Consider the following 17,386-nt stretch of genomic DNA (forward strand, 5'->3'; position numbering starts at 1 on the left):
ACCCAGGAAGCCATTTTCATGGTTTTAGCTTCCATTTTGACCTTTAACCGCATGCTTACAAATTGTTTCATGATTGCAAGCTAGGATATTTAGATTTCAAATGCTTAGCTCATATTCTTTTTCTTCTTTTGGTTTCTTTCCTTGAGGCAAACTCTGAGTCATGAGTTTATTGGATTAAGGGTAGGACTTCTCTCTCTCTTTTGTTTTTAATTTGAATGTTTGTAACTGTATTGCTTACCAAAGGGTAGTAACAACTTATTCCACTCCCAGCAAGGTATGCGTGCAATAGCCTCACCATGGGATTGCCAGCAATAGTGGTGGTGATTTTGTTAAAATGTGTAAAACACTATCTGTGAGTTGTCTTTAATTTCATTTCCAGTGACTTTGAATAGTTTTCCATCTAGGAATTGTTTTGTTCTTCAGTTTTAGTATAATGCCCATATCCTTTGTCCTTTGGTCTAAAATCAGAGTCTTTTGTTAAGCATGAATTTCTATGTGTTGGACATAGTATTTAACCTTTGTCATAATCACAACAGCTGCAGATAATTTATCATTTGTTTCCTTTTTAATTTTATGTTACTTTTAATTGTTATATGGGAATTTAGAAGCATATCTGTTTTATATTGATGATTTTATACTTCAGTTAGCTTAAATGTGGATACCCTGTTCTTGCACGTGTGTGTGTGTGTGTGTGTGTGTGTGTTTACTATTTAGATTGACTTTAGTGTATTATTCAATTTCTCTCAGATTGCTAACCAGCTGTCTTAACACTTAAATAATTCTGGCTTTCCCCCTTGTTTTAAGAAGTTGATGTTTGGACAAACACAATGCTTCCTACTTGCCATGTAAACGCTTTATTCTGTTATAATAACTTTTGGAGTTGAGACAGTTTGAGGACTTGGAATTAAATAATTGTTTTATCTGCAGAAAACACAACATAGCTTTTGGAGAGTTTTCAGTTGTGGTGGTCATTAGTAGCTGTGAAAATGTATTTATCTTCTGTTAAGAAGTAGAATTTTTAGTCTGTGTATGTATTTTAGGGTAAATGCTTTTGGTGTTGATTGAATTCATTAGCTGGTAGAGAGCTGAGTTTTGCCTTCCTCTGATGTGACTCTACTTGGGTTAGCAACTATGGTGAGAAGTGAGGGACCATAGTCACTCTGGAGTCATTTTGGCTGACTTCTGGGTAGGATCTGGTTCTAGTTTCAGCACCACCATCCTCGTCACCTTCTGGGGTTCTTTGAAATGTGGGTAACACCTCAGGCTTGTGGGGGAGCACTCATCAGTCTTTTCTCCTTCCTTGAAGTTCTGAAGCTGCCAAGCCAGACTTCAAATGCTCATTGCCTTCATTCTGCCCCAAACTCAAGGCTTTGTGTTGGAGGATGTGGCTTAGGCTAAGGTCCAAACAAATCTGTTACCTCCTTCCATTTAAATTCAGAACTTGCCTATGTGGGGACCTGGGTCTTCTGGCTGAAGCTCAAGACCTGCTTCTCTACCCACCCTGGTCCCAGGACAGAGCTGGTGGGTCAAGAGCAAGAGGCAGCTTTTCCTTGCTGCTCCTTTGATGAAGTGTGGTGTAGGACCCCTCTCCCCACCTCCTGGTCAGTTGAGTGCCTTCTCTTCCCCTGGGGAGGAATAAACAAGTGGGTGAAGAAAGACTAAACGGCACTGTTTCCCTTCAACAGTTTCCTCTTCTGTGGGTTGGAATGGGGAAATGAGTGTCATTAAAACACCCTACCCCAAGATCTCATAAACTTATTTTGGTCCAACAAAAATGGTGCAGTGTTCAAGCAAGTGTTCTGGGGGTGAGTGGCAGGCATGTAAGGGGACATATCTGAGTGTGACACATCATCTCATGGATGATTAGGGTGTTAATTTCTGATCATTCCCTAGCGTGGACCTGGCTAGTATAGTTCTGAGTGTTTAAGTTACCATGGAGTGAAGGCTTGGGGTTTATATCACAGTTGTTGAGATTCTTTGGGTTTGAACCCTGACATTTATAAAGGCAGAGTTATTTCCTGGTTGAGTCTTTGTGGGGTGAGACCCTGGGAGCCCAGTGGAAGAGGGGGGAACAGATGGTGAGAAAACCAGCCCCCTGCAGAGAACTCACACTCAGAGCACTGGCTTCCTGCAGCCTGCCTGTCAAGGAGCTCCCTCTGGCCATTCCATGTTCTCCCCGTGTACCTGGCCGGAGCAGAAGGAGATCAGGGATCTCCACTTGGAGAGTCCGTATGTCACCTCAGGGTCAACATTTTTCAGAGGCCCTGGGCTAGGGGGCAGGGATGAGGTCTGCCATGCATACAGGCCAGTGCTAATTAGCTGGTGTCTTTGTGGAGCCAAGGTCCAGGAGAAAGAAGGGAGCCTGGCTTTGTTTACTGCTTCAGAGCTTGGAGGAGAGTTCTTTACTATGGTTAGGTTAAATGACTCCAAGGAGCACCCTTTAGGATTCCTGAACTTCAGGGTATTGTGCCTGAGCAGCCCTCCCCAGTCTCTGGGGACCTTAGGGATTGGCCCCATTTTAGCTGAGGCCCTGAGAGGCAGACGCTTGCTCAGGGTCAGATCATGTGGCTGAAGGAAGGACTCTGCCCAAGAGTTCCTGTTCATCTTCTGTGTGGCCCAGGCCGGATTCAGGCCCTCTGCGTCCTCGTGTTCAGTATCTTCCCTTGGTATGTTATGCATGTGTTCACATGCATTCCAGGAGGGGAGTGTTGTAGAAATGCTGCTCTGCTGGTGGGACGGGGAGGTGGGGATGGGCTGCTGGGTCGCTGCCCCCTCCCTGGCTGGTTTCAGGCCAGGCAGATTGGGTACTCCCAGCTGGGCCTTGACCATACTCCCGTCCGTCTGGGAGGGAGGGGGCCAGTCGGCAGTGGTGTCCAGTCTCTGCCTGTTGGTTGGGTCTGCTCTGTGGGAAGGATGGTGGAGCAGTCAGAGTACCCATTTCCAGAGGGATGTGGTTTCATGTGCCTGCCTGGCAGCACTTTCTCAGAACATTACAGACCAGGGGTCAGGCCGCCAAGGCTGCCTCAGCAGGAAGGGATTCTGTGGTGGCTGCTCCGTGGCAAGGCGCAGAAGCTGGTCTCTTACTGGCAGCCGTGGGCGGGGTGTCTCCCAACTGCCAGAGTAGCCTTGGTTGTTTTTGCCCTAGGCCCTGGGTTACCTCTTGTTCCTCTCCTCACCCTGGGAAGTAGGGTGAGTTCCGGGGCTAGGCGTGGGCATTTCCAGTGAGCCTCAGATCCCACCCCGAGGGTCAGTTTGAGGCTCCTTCCCCACCATTCAGCCACTGTTGGGAGCAGCGGATAGTGGAGGAGTTAAGGGTCCCCCATGGTTGCCATTGTGTTTTATGGACACAGTGAAGGTGGATCAGGCCCTTGGAGTTCACTCCTTTTGAGTGCACCCTCCTTTGTAGGCTTAGGACACAGATAAAGGAGAGTGGCCCCACCCTTCACCCTGTGTAGTTCAGTGTTCTATAATTAAGCTTTACTGTTGCCCAGGGAGGACAAAACAGTGGTCCTGGAGGGTGGGAGGTTAGGCAGGGGAAGGGGGAGTGGGGTGAAGACTCGCTGCTGTGGGTTCACCGGATCTCTCCACCCAGGCCAGGGTGCTCCGCCTTCCTTACCTCTTGAGGGCTGAGCTTGAGAGGTTGTCTCAGAAAATATTAGATGAACAAATGTGACTTCTCCTAACTGGCCACTGTTAGGTCATGCCCAGACTTGCTCTTTCATCTCTTCTTCCCCAACTCGACTCTGACTAGTCGAGCCCTCATTTCTTTGTTTGGTTCCCTCAACTCCTGGTTGCTTAGCCCCAGGTAGCGGTGGGTGGGAAGAACGTGGCTTGTGGGGACCACTGTCTGCACCCCCATGTTGCCTTGGTTTGGGTCCTGAACCCTGTGCTTTTTGCTTTGCTGTTGGGGAAGTCACATGACTTTCTGAACTCCTGTTTCACTGTTGTGAAGTGGGGGAATAAATACCCAGTGAAGAGGTGATGACCTAAATGTTTGGGAAAGTTCCCAGCAGAAGTCCACAAGACACTTTTTAGAAATTGCCATTCTCCATTCTTTCAAAATTTTCCTCCTATTCTTTTGGCTGTTTATAGAAAGTTGACTTCATTGATTTTTGTCTAACCTATAGCTGGCATTGATATTAAACCTATGTCTGGACTACTGAAAAAACACAGGGGGCAATTTGGGAATTTCTGGAGTCTGAATCTGTATCTTGCCTTTGCTCCTTCCTTGGGGAGCAGATTTTGGGGAGATGGTTCGAAAAATTGAACCTGCCATCTCATCACTCTTCCTCTCTCCACAGATCCTGCTTCTCAGAAGATGCACTATTATAGATATTCTAACGCCGAGGTCAGCTGCTGGTACAAGTACCTCCTTTTCAGCTACAACATCGTCTTCTGGGTGAGTGGCTGAGAGCAGCCATGTTCTCTGTCCTTAATTAGTAAACTGTGCTTCTTCACATACTTTAGGTTTACCTGGCCCCTCCATGAAGTGGCAGTCAGGGCCCTACCCTCATGAAGCCAGTAACAAGTAAATTATAAAATAGACCATAAAGTGCTGTGATGGGGAAGGCCAAGGTGATTAAAGACCAGATCAAGGTCCCTTTCTTCAGCCTTGAGGGTTCAGGAAGGCTTGGGGCTCTGACCCAGATGTATGTCAGTTTCCCTCCACCCACACTCCAGGAATGCCCCAGTGAGACATCAGCTGTAAGGTCCTTTGTGCACACTGGATTGTGGGCCAGGCCCTGTCCTGGTTTCTAGAGATAAGGGTGGACAAGGGTAGTAAAGCCCTGCCCTTGTGATGCTGGTGTTCAACTGGAAGAGGTATTAGCTTAAGAGCCTCAGAGCAGGGAAGGAGAAGCCACTTGGCCAGGGTGCTTGGGAAGGACAGTCAGAAGAGAAGGCTTGTGGGCAGAGACCTGAATACTAATGAATACACAGCCATGTGGGGTCTTGGGAAGAAAGCACTGGGTAGGGAGAGCAACATGTGCAAAGGTCCTGAGGCAGGAATGAGCTTGGCATGTGCAAGAAACAAAAGGAATGCCATGTGGCTGGATCTGAGTGAGTACAGGGCATAGGGGACAGAGGTTTGGACATGGGCACAAAGAAGCCAGGTCATGTAGGACTCAATGGTTCCCAGCAAGTAGCTGGAATTACTTCCTGCTCCTTTTAATAATGCTTAGTAGGTTATAAGTTGGATGGTGTCATCTGATTTTGCAAAGATTCTGAAGAGTGAAGGGGTGGGTGGTGGTCCCAAGTTCTGAGATGAAATTTGGTGCAGAAGAGTTAGAATGATCTCCTAGCCAGACACATGGAGTTGTCAGTTTCCTGGAAATGAAAGTCTTGGCCACCATCTGAGGAAAGGGTGACCAGATTATTGAAGGAGAGTGTATTGACTGAGGAGAGGAGGAGTCTGAATATGGAGGTGAGGATGCTAGAGGTGGGACTGAGGACGAGAGTCCACTCCAAAGTTGGCTGTGAGTGAGTGGCCTGAGATCAAAGGAAGATCAGGAGATTTTTGTGTCATGGAAGTCTCAAGAGGAAGCCCTTCATGTAGAGAGGAGTGGGGTGAGAACAGAATATTGACATTGGCTTTGACAAGGTGGAGGTTGTGACCTTGACCAGATCTGCCCGGGAGTGGAAACCCACCTGGAGTTGGCCCAGGAGCTAATGGGACATGAGAAAGTGGAGACCAGTGACTCATGACAGTTCTTTCAAGGACTCTTGCCTTAATGAAAAGTAGAGAAATTGGATACTAGCTGGAGATGGTCAAGGGGTTAAGAAAGATATCAGAGCATGTTGGTGGGATTGGTTCAGAGAGAGGCAGGCATTGATTTTGTACAGGAGAACAAGACAACATGATCATGTACAGGGACTTTTTAAAACCTCCCTTTAATATAAGCACTCTTTCTGGTGTCTGAGTCTGCAGCTAGTGTTGGGGGGGACCAGATGGAGAAGGAGGGATGGGATGAGTGGTCATGATGCCACATTTGCCTCTAATGAGGATTTTGACATTTCCTATTTGGACTGGAACACTTGACAATAAGGCCTGTGATGTGTGACGTCCGGACCTGCATTTCTACCTGTGTGGAGGAGAGCCTTCTGGCCCCACCTGGAGTCCCCACCTGCCAGCCAGATGCACAGTTCAGGGTCACCTGGTTTAGACAGGTGGTTTGACCTTTTCGGCCTTGTCGACCCAGCTGTTATACCCATTAGTCAGCTGGCCAGCTGTGCTTGTTGGTCTTACATCTCAACCTCTGACTCTCATCCTGATTTTTGCATCTGGAGTGAAACTCTCCTGCGGCCGCCGTGGCCGAGGGCCTGGAAATCTCCGTTTCTTCAGAGCCTCTTCAGAACAGATTCTTTGCTCTTGGGAAGTTTTACTAACCTACCCAGTATAATACATTGGCAGCAGCAAATTCAAATTGCAGAGTTCATAAAGTCCAGAATTGTAGCAGGTCAGTTTGGTTATTGAAGGGGGCTGCAGTGTTATCAGAGTTTTGCAGAATTGGCAATGTGTGTGGTCAAGAGCTAATCATTTTTCAGTTGGTGTCCACTGGGGCAGAGTGGGATGGAACAAAAAGGAGCAGTCAGGAAAACAAGGACTGAGAGCTTGGTTGGGAAAATGAGAGGGGGAGGCTGCCTGGCCCCTCCCTGCTGAGTTCCAGGCAAAGATTTGCTGTCTTCTGTGCAGGGTTTGGAACTGTGGAGTGAGGTCTGAGAACTGGGGTGTAGAGCCCTTCGAGAAGCACATGGTTCATGGGGGGCTCCTGGGTGCCAGTCTGGACTCCCACCTAAGCTAATTTCTTTATGAATTGCTCTCACCTGCCTACTGCCTGCTTCACAAGGTTGCTGAAAATGTGTAAAATGGTATGCCTTCTCAGAGGAGTTTTCTTTTTTAAATGGAGAAAATACAAAAATAAAACAATATAATGAAACATTCCCCAACCCCATCCCACCACCACCACCATGCTCCCATCAACTGGCTTCAAAAGTTACCAACTCAGCCGATCTTGTTTAATTTATATCTTCTTCCACCTTGGATTATTTTGCCGGATTGTTTTGCAGAGTGTTTTTGTTTGATTTTGATGAATTAACACTGAGCAGTGGATCAGGATGACAGCCTGAATGGTGGACTTGGGCTCAGTAGGCGGGTTTGAATATGAAGAAGCAATTTGTTGATTCTTTGACCAGTTCTAGGTGCTGGAACAAGCAGAAGTTTTATTTAGCAGGTTGCCCCATCCAGAATTATTTTCACAGTAACATTCTTTATAGCAAATACCTGTAGTACTCTTCTTTAAGTTGTCTCTTTCCAACTTTAGGACCAAGATTTTTCCATGGAAAAATCTTACTGAGGCAAGAAACATGGATGCCCCAGTATTTGTGTCTGTTCTGAATTGCATGTTTTACTAGGTGAGCATGGAGCTGGGCTTCATGGGGTTTTCATCACAGGGATGTCAGGGAAATGCTGCCAACGCAGCATTTTAAGGACACTAACATTTTTTACCCTTCTTTTGGTTTTTTAAAATTATAATCATTCCTTGGTTTTGTTAGACCTGTTCCTAGGGTAGAATCTCAATTTGACATAGGGAAATGCAAATCAAAACCACAATGAGATACCACTTCTCACCCCTTAGAATGTGTATTATTAAAAACAAGAACATGACAAATGTTGGCAAGGATGCAGAGTGATTGGAATCCCTATGCACCATTGGTGAGAATGGTGCAACTGCTGTGGAGAAAAAGTATGATGGTTCCTCCGGAAGTGAAAAAACTTATGATATGATGCAGCCATTCTCCTTCTGGGCGTATATCAAGAAGAATTGAAAGCAGGATTTTGAAGAGGTATTTGAGCACCCTTGTTTATAGTAGCATTATTCACAATAGCTAAGAGGCAGAAGCCACCCTGGTGTAAGGATGAATGGATAAACAAAATGTAGTCTATACATGCCATGGAATATTCAGTTTCAGTTCAGTCACTCAGTCGTCTCTGACTCTTTGCGACCCCATGGATTGCAGCACACCAGGCCTCCCTGTCCATCGCCAGCTCCTGGAGTTTACTCAAACTCGTGTCCATTGAATTGGCAATACCATCCAACCATCTCGTCCATGGAATATTACTCAGCCTTAAAAAATGAGGGAGATTACTACATGTACTCCCACATGGGTGAACCTTGAGGACATTATGCCGAGTGAAATGAGCCAGACACAAAAGGACAAACACTCTATGATTCCACTAATATGAGATACGTTAGAGTAGTCAGAGACAGAAAGTAGAATGGTGGGAACTAGGAACTGGGGGAAGAGAGAATGGGAAGTTATTGTTGAATGGGGACAGAGTGTCACTTTTACAAGATGGAGAGATATCTGTGGATGGAGGTGATGGTTTGACAGTTCTGTGAATGTACTTAATGCCACTGAGTTGTCTTACTTAAAAATGGTTAAGATGGTTAGTTTTATATTATGTCTACTTCACTACAATTAAGCTTCCTTTTTAAAAATGTATTTATTTATTTTTGTCTGTGCTGGGTCTTCACTGCTGCATGGGCTTTTCTTTAGTTACAGCAAGTGGGGGCTGCTCTCAGTTGCGGTGCGCAGACCCCTCATTGCGGTGGCCTCTCTTGTTGAGGAGCACGGTCTCTAGGGCTTCAGTAGTTGGGGCATGTGGGCTCAGTGGTAGCTGCTCACAGGCTCTAGAGCACAGGCTCCATATTTGTGGCACACGGGCTTAGTTGTTCTATGGCATGTGGGATCCTCCCGGACCAGAGATCGAACCCATGTCTCCTGCATTGGCAAGCAGATTCTTTACCACTGAGCCACCAGGGAAGCCTCACTATGATTAAAATTCTTGAAATATCTCACTTCGACTTGCAGAGGAAGGGAAGCTGAGAGAGGCATACAGCCTTTGTCTTTGTCCATTCACACCCCACCCGATTCCGGAGAGGATTTGGGCTTCCCTGGTTTTACTGAGTGTATCCTCAATGAGGGATGATTCCGATGATGCCGGCAACTCCAGGACTGCTTGCCAGCACAAACACTGAGTTTAATCTGCAAAGGTTCTGATGAAGCCCTTGCCTGGATCTGTTTCAGAGATGGATTAAAAGCGGAGAACTGAGAGGCCCCCTGGAGGCACAGACGGTCAGCTTGTGTTTCACAGAGAGCCCTCTGCCTGGGGCCTTCTCAGTGACAGGAGCCACAGCTTCCTTGCTCGTAAAATGCAGGAATTCGCTTCTGAGCCTCCTGTGCAGCCTGTTTCTGGGTGAGAAACATGGACATTTGTGTTCTGTGACCAGCATGGCTTGAGGCCCCTTCCTTCAAAGTAACAGATGCCTCCCATGAGTAGGGTAAGCATGTAATTTGTGGTCCAAGTCGGGAAACTTTTAAGAATGAAAGAGAGGTTATTAAGAATTTTGCCGAAATAACAGATGTGCCCCAGGCCTGCCCCAGGCAAAACAGGACAGTCCCTAATCCTAACCCAGCCCAAGAGAGGCAAAGCCAGTCTAACGTGGAAGGACCTAACATCAGCTCCCTGCCCTCGCTCCTGTTTTTGGCATCTCTGTGGGTGGACAGTCTCTTTGTCTGACCCTACAATGGGCTGTTGACTCTGGATCATTCTACCCACTAGAGAATTGCCCTTATTTGATCTGAACTCTGTCCATGTGATTTTGGACCCCAAGACCTGATCCTCATGCAGATGGTTTCTCTGCTTCCATTTCTTGGTTGTTTAATGCAATCAAAATGGAGAAGTCTAGTGTTTTAATAATGTTTGTACAGTATTTTGCTTTCACTGCTGAGAAGTAGTACCTTTTCCCCTCCCAGTTTTATATACTGAACTTTTGTATTTGCTTGGAAATTCTAGGGAACTACACAAGGCATCCCAGCTTTACTGTGTTCCCTTCTACAGGCTCCATTTTCCTGTCTGCGGTCACTCAGTTTCACTTGGTGAAAGTATCTTCGTCATCTTGCAGTCTGCATTTTCGTATTAGCATCACTTAGGATAGAACATTCCAGGTTGCCAAATAGACTCTCTGATCATATTTTTGAAAATTCCCTTATTGGACATTTAGGTTTTTTCCAATTTTTCTACTATCCTAGATAACGATGCAGTGATTAGCTTCTGTAACACAGATTCTTGCCTTTGGGGAAAGGACGAGAAATTATTTGCTGGGATAGGTTCCCAGGAGTGAGATTAAATGGGTCAGAAGGTGTGTCCATTGTTTTGACTGGCCTGACACATTTATATAGTCATATTCACCAGAAGGGCTGCCCCAGTTCATAGGAAATAGATCGCCTTATCGTTTGGCACACACGGGTATGTGTTTGTGTATTTTTCCATATTTTGGCTTGCCAATACAGAGGGCAAGGATTGCTTAATTATAGACTCCACTTGAACTGGGAGTGGCTGATCCTTGGAGGCCCTCAGCTCCTGATCTCACTGGTTCAGCCGCATCTGAGGCTGGGACCACCAGGAGGAATTTGCAAGGATGGGCAGTATGTGTACTGTGATTATTGCCTGGGACATGTGATTATTACACACTCACAGGGTGGTGTCAAGTCTGAGTAACTGATGGTGTGTGTAACTCTGCTTCCACCAAATAGCATGGCCCAGTCTGACGGGGTGATTTGTCATCTGTGGGGGAGTATCCTACTTCCACCTTGTTTATACCTTTTCCCTCCCAGAAATGTGCTTTTAAAAAATCACGTCTATTGAGGTGTAAATTAAATAGAATAACGTATACCCATTTCAGATGTTCAGTTCACTGAGTTGGCAGCTGTATACTCCATATAACCACCATCGCCACAATAAAGATATCAAAGATTTCCATCACTCCTGAAATGGTCCCTGTGCTTTTCTATGGTCATTCTCTCTCCACCCCGCCTTTAGGAACCATTGATCTGCCTCCTGTCACTGTAAATTAAATTTCCCTCTCGGATTTGGCTTCCTTTAATTTAGGGGATGTTTCTCTGTTTTTTTAATTTCATTAATTTCTTTAAAAAGTTTAAAAATTTTTTTTATTTAAAAATTGTGGTAAAACCTATGTAACAAAACTTAGAATTATAACCATTTTTAAGTGCTCAGTTCAGTGGCATTAAGTGCATTCATGTTGCACTTCATCTATCACCACCATCCATCTCCCGCCTGTTGCATGGATTTCTGCTTTTTATTATTTTCTCTCTTCTATGTGTTTTGGGATTATGCTGTTCTTATTCTGTCTTCTTGAGGTAGAAGATTAGGTCATTGATTTTAGATCTTTCTTCTTTCCTATAGTGTAAGTACCTCATTTTATTGTGTTTCCCAGACACAGCAGTTTTAACAAATTGAAGGTTTTCTGGCAACCCCGTGTCGAGCAAGTCTATCAGCACCATTTTTCCCACTAGCAATGGCTCAGTTCATGTTTCTCACATTTTGGTAATCTTTGGAATATTTCAGACTTTTTCATTATTGTATTTGTTATGGGGATCTGTGATTAATCACTATTGTAAAAAAGATTATGAATTGCTGAAGGCTCAGATGATAGTTAGCTTGTTTTAGCAGTAAAGTATTTTTAAATTAAGATATGTACATTTTTTTCTTAGTCATAATGCTATTGCATACTTATTAGACTACAGTATAGTATAAAGATAATCTTTATATGCACTGGGAAACCGAACAATATAGTGTGACTTGTCTTATTGTGGTGGTCTGGAACTGAACCCAAATATGTCCAAGGTATGCCTGTGTTTGATGATGCTCCATGTTTTTTTGTATCCTACACATTTTGAGATGTTTTCATTTCATTTGGTTAAATGTCTTGTAAATGTATACTGTTTATACAACGTGTCTTTTTTTTCCCTTCCTGGCTTACTGCAGGAGTTTCTCTTTTTTACTGGGTTCCAGCAATTTTATCATGATGTGTGCTGGTGTGTTTTTTTGTGTTCTGTTTGAAGTTCATTGTGCATTTTGGATTTGTGGGTTTATATTTTTCATCAAATTTGGGATGACTTTAATTATTATTTCTTTTAATATACACCCCCCCCCCCCTTGAATTCCTTGTCCCACAGGTCACTGAGATGCTGCTCAGTTTGTTTTTTTTTAAGCCCCTCCATCATTTAATTTAGATGGTTCCTATTGCTTTCTCTTTGAGTTCACTCATCTTCTGTAGTGTCTAACTGGAAGTTAAACCCATTTATTGAATTTTTCATTTCTAATGTTTGTTTTTCTGTTTCTAATAGTTCCATTTGAATATTTTTTTTATTTTCTATTTCTCTCTTTGTTTTCCTGTAAATCTCTGAGCATATTTACAGTATCTGTTTTAAAGTCTTTGCTGATTCCATCTTCTCTCTCATTCCTGTCTTCTTTCCAGTTACTGATTTTTTTTTCCTTTTTATAGGTCATGTTTTTGTTTTACTGCTTATCTGGTAACTTTTGTTTGGATGCTAGATACAGTTTTCCTGCCCAGGTATTCTTTCTGTCTTCGTCAGCTTGTGCTGCCATTACCACATGCCATCACTTTTGTTGCCTGAACAATCGAAATGTATTTTCTCCCATTTCTGGAGGCTGGAAGTTTGCAATCAGGGTGCCAGCATGGTCAGGTTCCGGTGAGGGCTGTCTTCCTGGCTCGCACGTGGCTGCCTTTCTGCTGTGTTCTCACATGGCAGAGAGAGAGAGAGAGAGAACACAAGTTCCAGTCTCTCTTCCTCTAATCATGGAGGCTCCACCCTCATGACCTCATGTAACCGCTCTTAACCTCCCAAATACCATCACCTTGGGGCTGCGGCTTCAAGATGTGAATTTTGGAGCAACGTAACTTTCAATCAAGTCTTTTCAGTTTGCATCTTTTGTCTGAAATTCATTCTTGCTGTGGTATATAGCTGTAGATCGTTGATTCTCATTGTCATGGGATATTCCATTGTGGGAACATATTATTTGAGTTACTTGTAGTTTTAGGCTATTAAGACCTGTTGAAGTAATATAGAAACATACCAGGGTTGGCAACCCGAATTATAGGATGTCCTGGGGTTCACGTGGCTGAGCTGAAGGAAATCCTGTCTAGGTTCATATGGTTTCGGTATGATAGTCTAGTGCAGGACGTGGCTGACTATGACTTGCACGCCAAACCTGGCTCCCTGCCCGTTTTTGCACATACGCCTTTTTTTGGAACAAGCCCTGCCCATTTGTTTGGGTATTATCTGTGGTTGCTTTCCTGCTAAGACAGCAGAATTGAGTAACTGAAACAGAGATCTTCCACCCTGCAAAGCTGAAAATACTTACTATTTGGCTTATGGAACTGCCGACCCTCAGCTTAGTATCTTGTTTTCTACTCACTTAATCATCCAACTGTGCCAGCAATGGCAGGGACTGGAGTGGGGTTGAGGCGGGTTTGGGGGTTCCTTCTCGCTGTCGCCTGGGGCCACTGCCTGTAACCTTCCTCTGTCTTTCTTTCAAAGGCTGACCAGAGTCAGATCCTTGGGCGGGGCGTTGTACGTGTGAGCCCCCTGTTATCTGGGAGTACAGAGTGTCTGTGGAAGCTGCCCCAGAGCCCTGAGGGATGTCCTTTCCCATCCTGGAGGGGCCCCTCGCAGGGGTTCACAGGCTCTGCGGGAAGGGCACACATGCTTCTGGTTTTCAGAACCGCCCTTCCGGCAGGAGGAAAGGCTGGTGTGTGATAACTGTGTGACCCAGGGCAAGGCACTGACCCGCCCCGGGCCCGTTTCCCTCTGAGATGAGGAAGCTGGGCTCCAGCGTCCCTTCCGGCCCCCAGAACTTCCAAACTCCCACCCAGAAGTGGCTGAGTTTAAGCTTTTTTTTTTTTTTTTTTTTAAAGAAGCAGACCTTTTATGCTTCAGAGTGGATGCAGTCTGGAAGGGCAAGGCCTCCTCATCCTCACCTCAGTGCACTGGCTGTCAGGGCCAGGTTGGGTCTAGGGTCGGTGCCATCTCTGGCATCCTTTCACATGACCACAAGCATCTCTGGTGTTCCCTGGACTTGCCAGGCCAGGATTTCCAGTTCTGGAGAGTGAATGCCAGGACCATTGGTTTTCCACCTGGCATGATTTATGGTGGCAGAGCTTAGGCAGCAGGAGAAGCAGAGGTCTTTGGAGATCATTGGTCTCCTCTGAAGTCGGAGAGAGCGATGGTTTTCTTAAATCCACAAGGTGAGTTAGAAACAGAGCTGAAAGTTTTATTATAGCTTTTTCTACTCCTGCCCTGTTTTCTTCCATCATCCTTTCCCCACTTCACGTGAAAAGTGCCTCTAGGAGGCACCTATTTCCTTAAACTCTACTCTTGTCTCCAGAAGCCCAGTAAAACAGATGCTTCTGACCTTGTGTCAGGACAAAGCTGTGAGTCATTGGAGGGTGGGACACAGTGTCTTCAATCCAGCAAATGCTGATAAGGTCTCAAAGGTCCCCCAGGACTCTGCTCTGCCTCCAAGACAAGGCAGGGCTCGCTCAGTGCCCCAGGGACCCTCCTTTGACCCAGGAGGGGTCACCTTCATTTTGCAAAGGAAAACAGGTTCAGAGAAATTTCTGGACTCACACAAGTCCTGTCACAAGGAACTTGTGGGCTGGAGCCGGAATCAGGACCAACTGACCCATGCTATTTGTTCAGCGCTGCCCAGGACTCCTTTGGGTTCCAGTGCTTCTTCCTGGGTTTCCTTCTGGTTCTTTTCGGAGGCTCCCTCAGGTGGCCCAAGGGAGCCTGCCTCAGCTAAAGGAATCTACAAGAGTCAGGGGCCAGCAGGCCAGCAGCCCGAAAGCATTTAATGGCTGCTGGTGGTTTGTCTTGATCCTGTGGAGGAAAGACTCTGGGGTCTGCAGGAATTGCCTGAGCACTTTCACACTGAAATGAAATCTTGCAAGAGACCAGGGCCACTAAATTGTGGGTGATGAGGGGCTGCTTTCAGCCTGCTTGGTGTTGGAATCCTCCTCCGGTCTGGCGGAACCTAGCCAGGTGTCTACAATTCCGTTATGTCTGGAACCTGCTGGGTAAAGGCTTGCTCACTTTAGCAAGTTGACTCCATGTGGGCTTCCAGAACAAAGCAGGGCTGGACCAGCCCAGAATGCCCCGGAGGAAACCTCTCGCCTTCTTACACAGGGGGCCTTTGCCTCAGGTCACTCCTGAATCTTCACAGTGACCCCCACAGGAGCCCTGACTGGACACAGAGTGATCCTCCATTGGCTTTACTGTTGCATAGCCTAGAAGCCCCTTCTGCAGCCTCCATCGCCACCGGGCACTGTGACTGCCCCTTGTGGTGGAGGGCGTATGCTGGTGCCCACTATTCGAGGCCGCCCTGTGCAGTGAGATAATGTGATGTTAGGACAGTCAGAGACATGCAGGTTTGTTTCTTGACTTCTCCACCAGCTCGCTGTGTGAGTTTAGGCAATAACCAAGTCATCCTACATCTGAATTTGCCATTTGAAAAACGGGGGTAACAGTACCAGTGTTGTGGGGTGTGGAGGGCCTCTTTAGGTGTATTGTGTTTAACGTAGCACCAGTTACCCAGGAGAGGGTGGTGCTACTTGCCCTGGTGACCACCACGGCGTGCGAACCTGATGGTCCAAGGCTGGCCTCTGTGGGCTTGACGGGAATTGGATTCCATTCTTTGAGAAGGAATTTAATCAGGTCATACATGAGAAACAAAGGAGGTTACTCTGAGGCTGGAAGGCACTCCCAGATGGTTGGCAGCCAAGAGGACCGCCCAACTACACAGCCCATCTGTCCTGGGGAGGGTGGGGGGCAGGGAAGGGGCTCCACAGGGAGCCATGCCAAGCTGGCCAGAGTCCTGGCTCATTCAAGAGGTTGCTGTGTGAGCTCCCAGACAGGTCACTTCCCCTGTCTGGTCCTCCTTCAGTCTTCTTTTCTCTCAAACAATTGTTGGTCCTTGAAGTTCCTGCCTTGGGCCAGTGTTCATTGAACCCATGATCTGGCATGTGACACCCCCCCATCCCCACCCCCCCACCTCAGTTCCTGTCTTTCTGCTGCAAGTTAACTTTAGTTCTTCCTTTGAAACAGAATGGAAAAAAAACATGAGCTCTTATTCTTGGAGCCCCATTGTTTTGAGAGAAGGAGAACTGGGCTGTGGTGGTGCGGAGCTGGTGTCTCAAGCTGACTGTGTTCAGTGAGAGGGTTGCAGGGGGCAGACTTCCCTCACCATCCCATGTGGTACCTGGTGGTGGGTGGGCTGTCCTGGAAAGTGGTCAGGCAACCCTAAACAAAATAGAAAACATCTCTGCCCTCAGAGGGCAGAGGAGGAGACACAGTAGACAGCTCTCGTGGTCTAGGATGAGTACCGTGAAGAAGATCTAGCAGGGAGGGAGGTCAGGACTGATGCGTGTGGAGATAGTCTGCACAGGATGGCAAACAGAGGTGTGTTTGAGAAGGTGAAATTTGGAGAGACCGGAGTGGAGTGAGGAGGAAGCCAGGAAGGGATGTGGAGGAGGAACATTCTAGGCTAAGGGATCGAATCAAAGTTCTGAGGCAGGGATGAGGTAGGTGAGTTCAAGAAACAGTCACAGTGGTGCGGAGGGATGTCTGTAGGATTCAGCAGAGATGTCAGGGATCGGGGGTCTGTGGGTGGGTGGGACTGAGGCCGGGGAGCTGGGTTGGAGATAATGTTGGAGATGTGGGCTACAGCCTGGCTACCCAGGCCCTTGTGAGCCACAGCAAGGAGTTTGAATCCTATTCTAAGTGTAAAAGGAAGTCATCGGAGCATTTTGAGGAGGTGGGTGATCTGATATATGTTATTAAAGGATTGTTCTAGTTGCTCAGGACCTGTGGGGAGACAGTGGGGAGGCCGCGCAGGGGTAATGGCATGGACAGGTGGGAGCAGAGAGGGCTCTCTATGTATTTTGAAGGTAGGACTAATAGCAGGTCTTAGTAGGTTGAATGTGGAGTTGAGGGATAGAGCAGTCAAGCCTGAGGTCTAGGTTTTCTGTCTTAAGAGTAGATGGTCAGTGGTGCCATTTAGTGAGAACGGGGGAGTTGGGAGACCACAGCTCCCTTTGGGGGCATGTGAAGATTGAAATGTTGCTGGTCGTATTCAGAGGACAGGTCAAATAGACATTGGGGTGTTTGACTCGGGATCAGCTGTGGCTGGAGGCTGGGATTTGTGCGTCAGCTGTGTGAGTTATGACATCATCCAGAGGGTTAGGGGAGGGCAGGGGTCAGGACTAAGCAGTGAGGTTCTCCAGCATTTAGATGGCTCTGAAAGAGGAGGGTAAGCCCTCAAGAGACTGAGGCGGAGTGACAGGGAGAATGGAAGACAACCATGTGTGTATCCTTCATGTCCCCAAGGCTGAGTGCCTCAGTGGAGGAGGGAATGACTACTGTGGTGGATGAGGGTGGATAAGCTAAGGCAAAAGACTTGACCTCCCAGCTTGGAAAGAGGGAAGTGAGTCATCAGAGACTG

General features: G+C 46.6%; 1 protein-coding gene across 4 annotated transcripts in view; it reads left to right on the top strand.

Annotated features, from left to right (window-relative positions):
* The window catches only part of TSPAN14 (tetraspanin 14), a 52,501-nt gene that overhangs the window by 21,412 nt on the left and 13,703 nt on the right, over positions 1 to 17,386 (top strand). For 3 of the 4 annotated variants that reach the window (XM_020899059.2, XM_070470940.1, XM_020899060.2), the window contains exon 2: positions 4,302 to 4,399. In XM_020899059.2, the coding sequence (XP_020754718.1) occupies positions 4,319 to 4,399 (81 nt within the window). In that variant the 5' untranslated portion in view covers positions 4,302 to 4,318. Of the gene's footprint in view, positions 1 to 4,301; positions 4,400 to 9,317; positions 9,342 to 17,386 lie in introns of those variants that run through there. The other variant, XM_070470941.1, reaches the window with a different exon arrangement.

This window comes from Odocoileus virginianus, chromosome 7, assembly GCF_023699985.2.
Source record: "Odocoileus virginianus isolate 20LAN1187 ecotype Illinois chromosome 7, Ovbor_1.2, whole genome shotgun sequence".
NCBI lineage: Eukaryota > Metazoa > Chordata > Mammalia > Artiodactyla > Cervidae > Odocoileus > Odocoileus virginianus.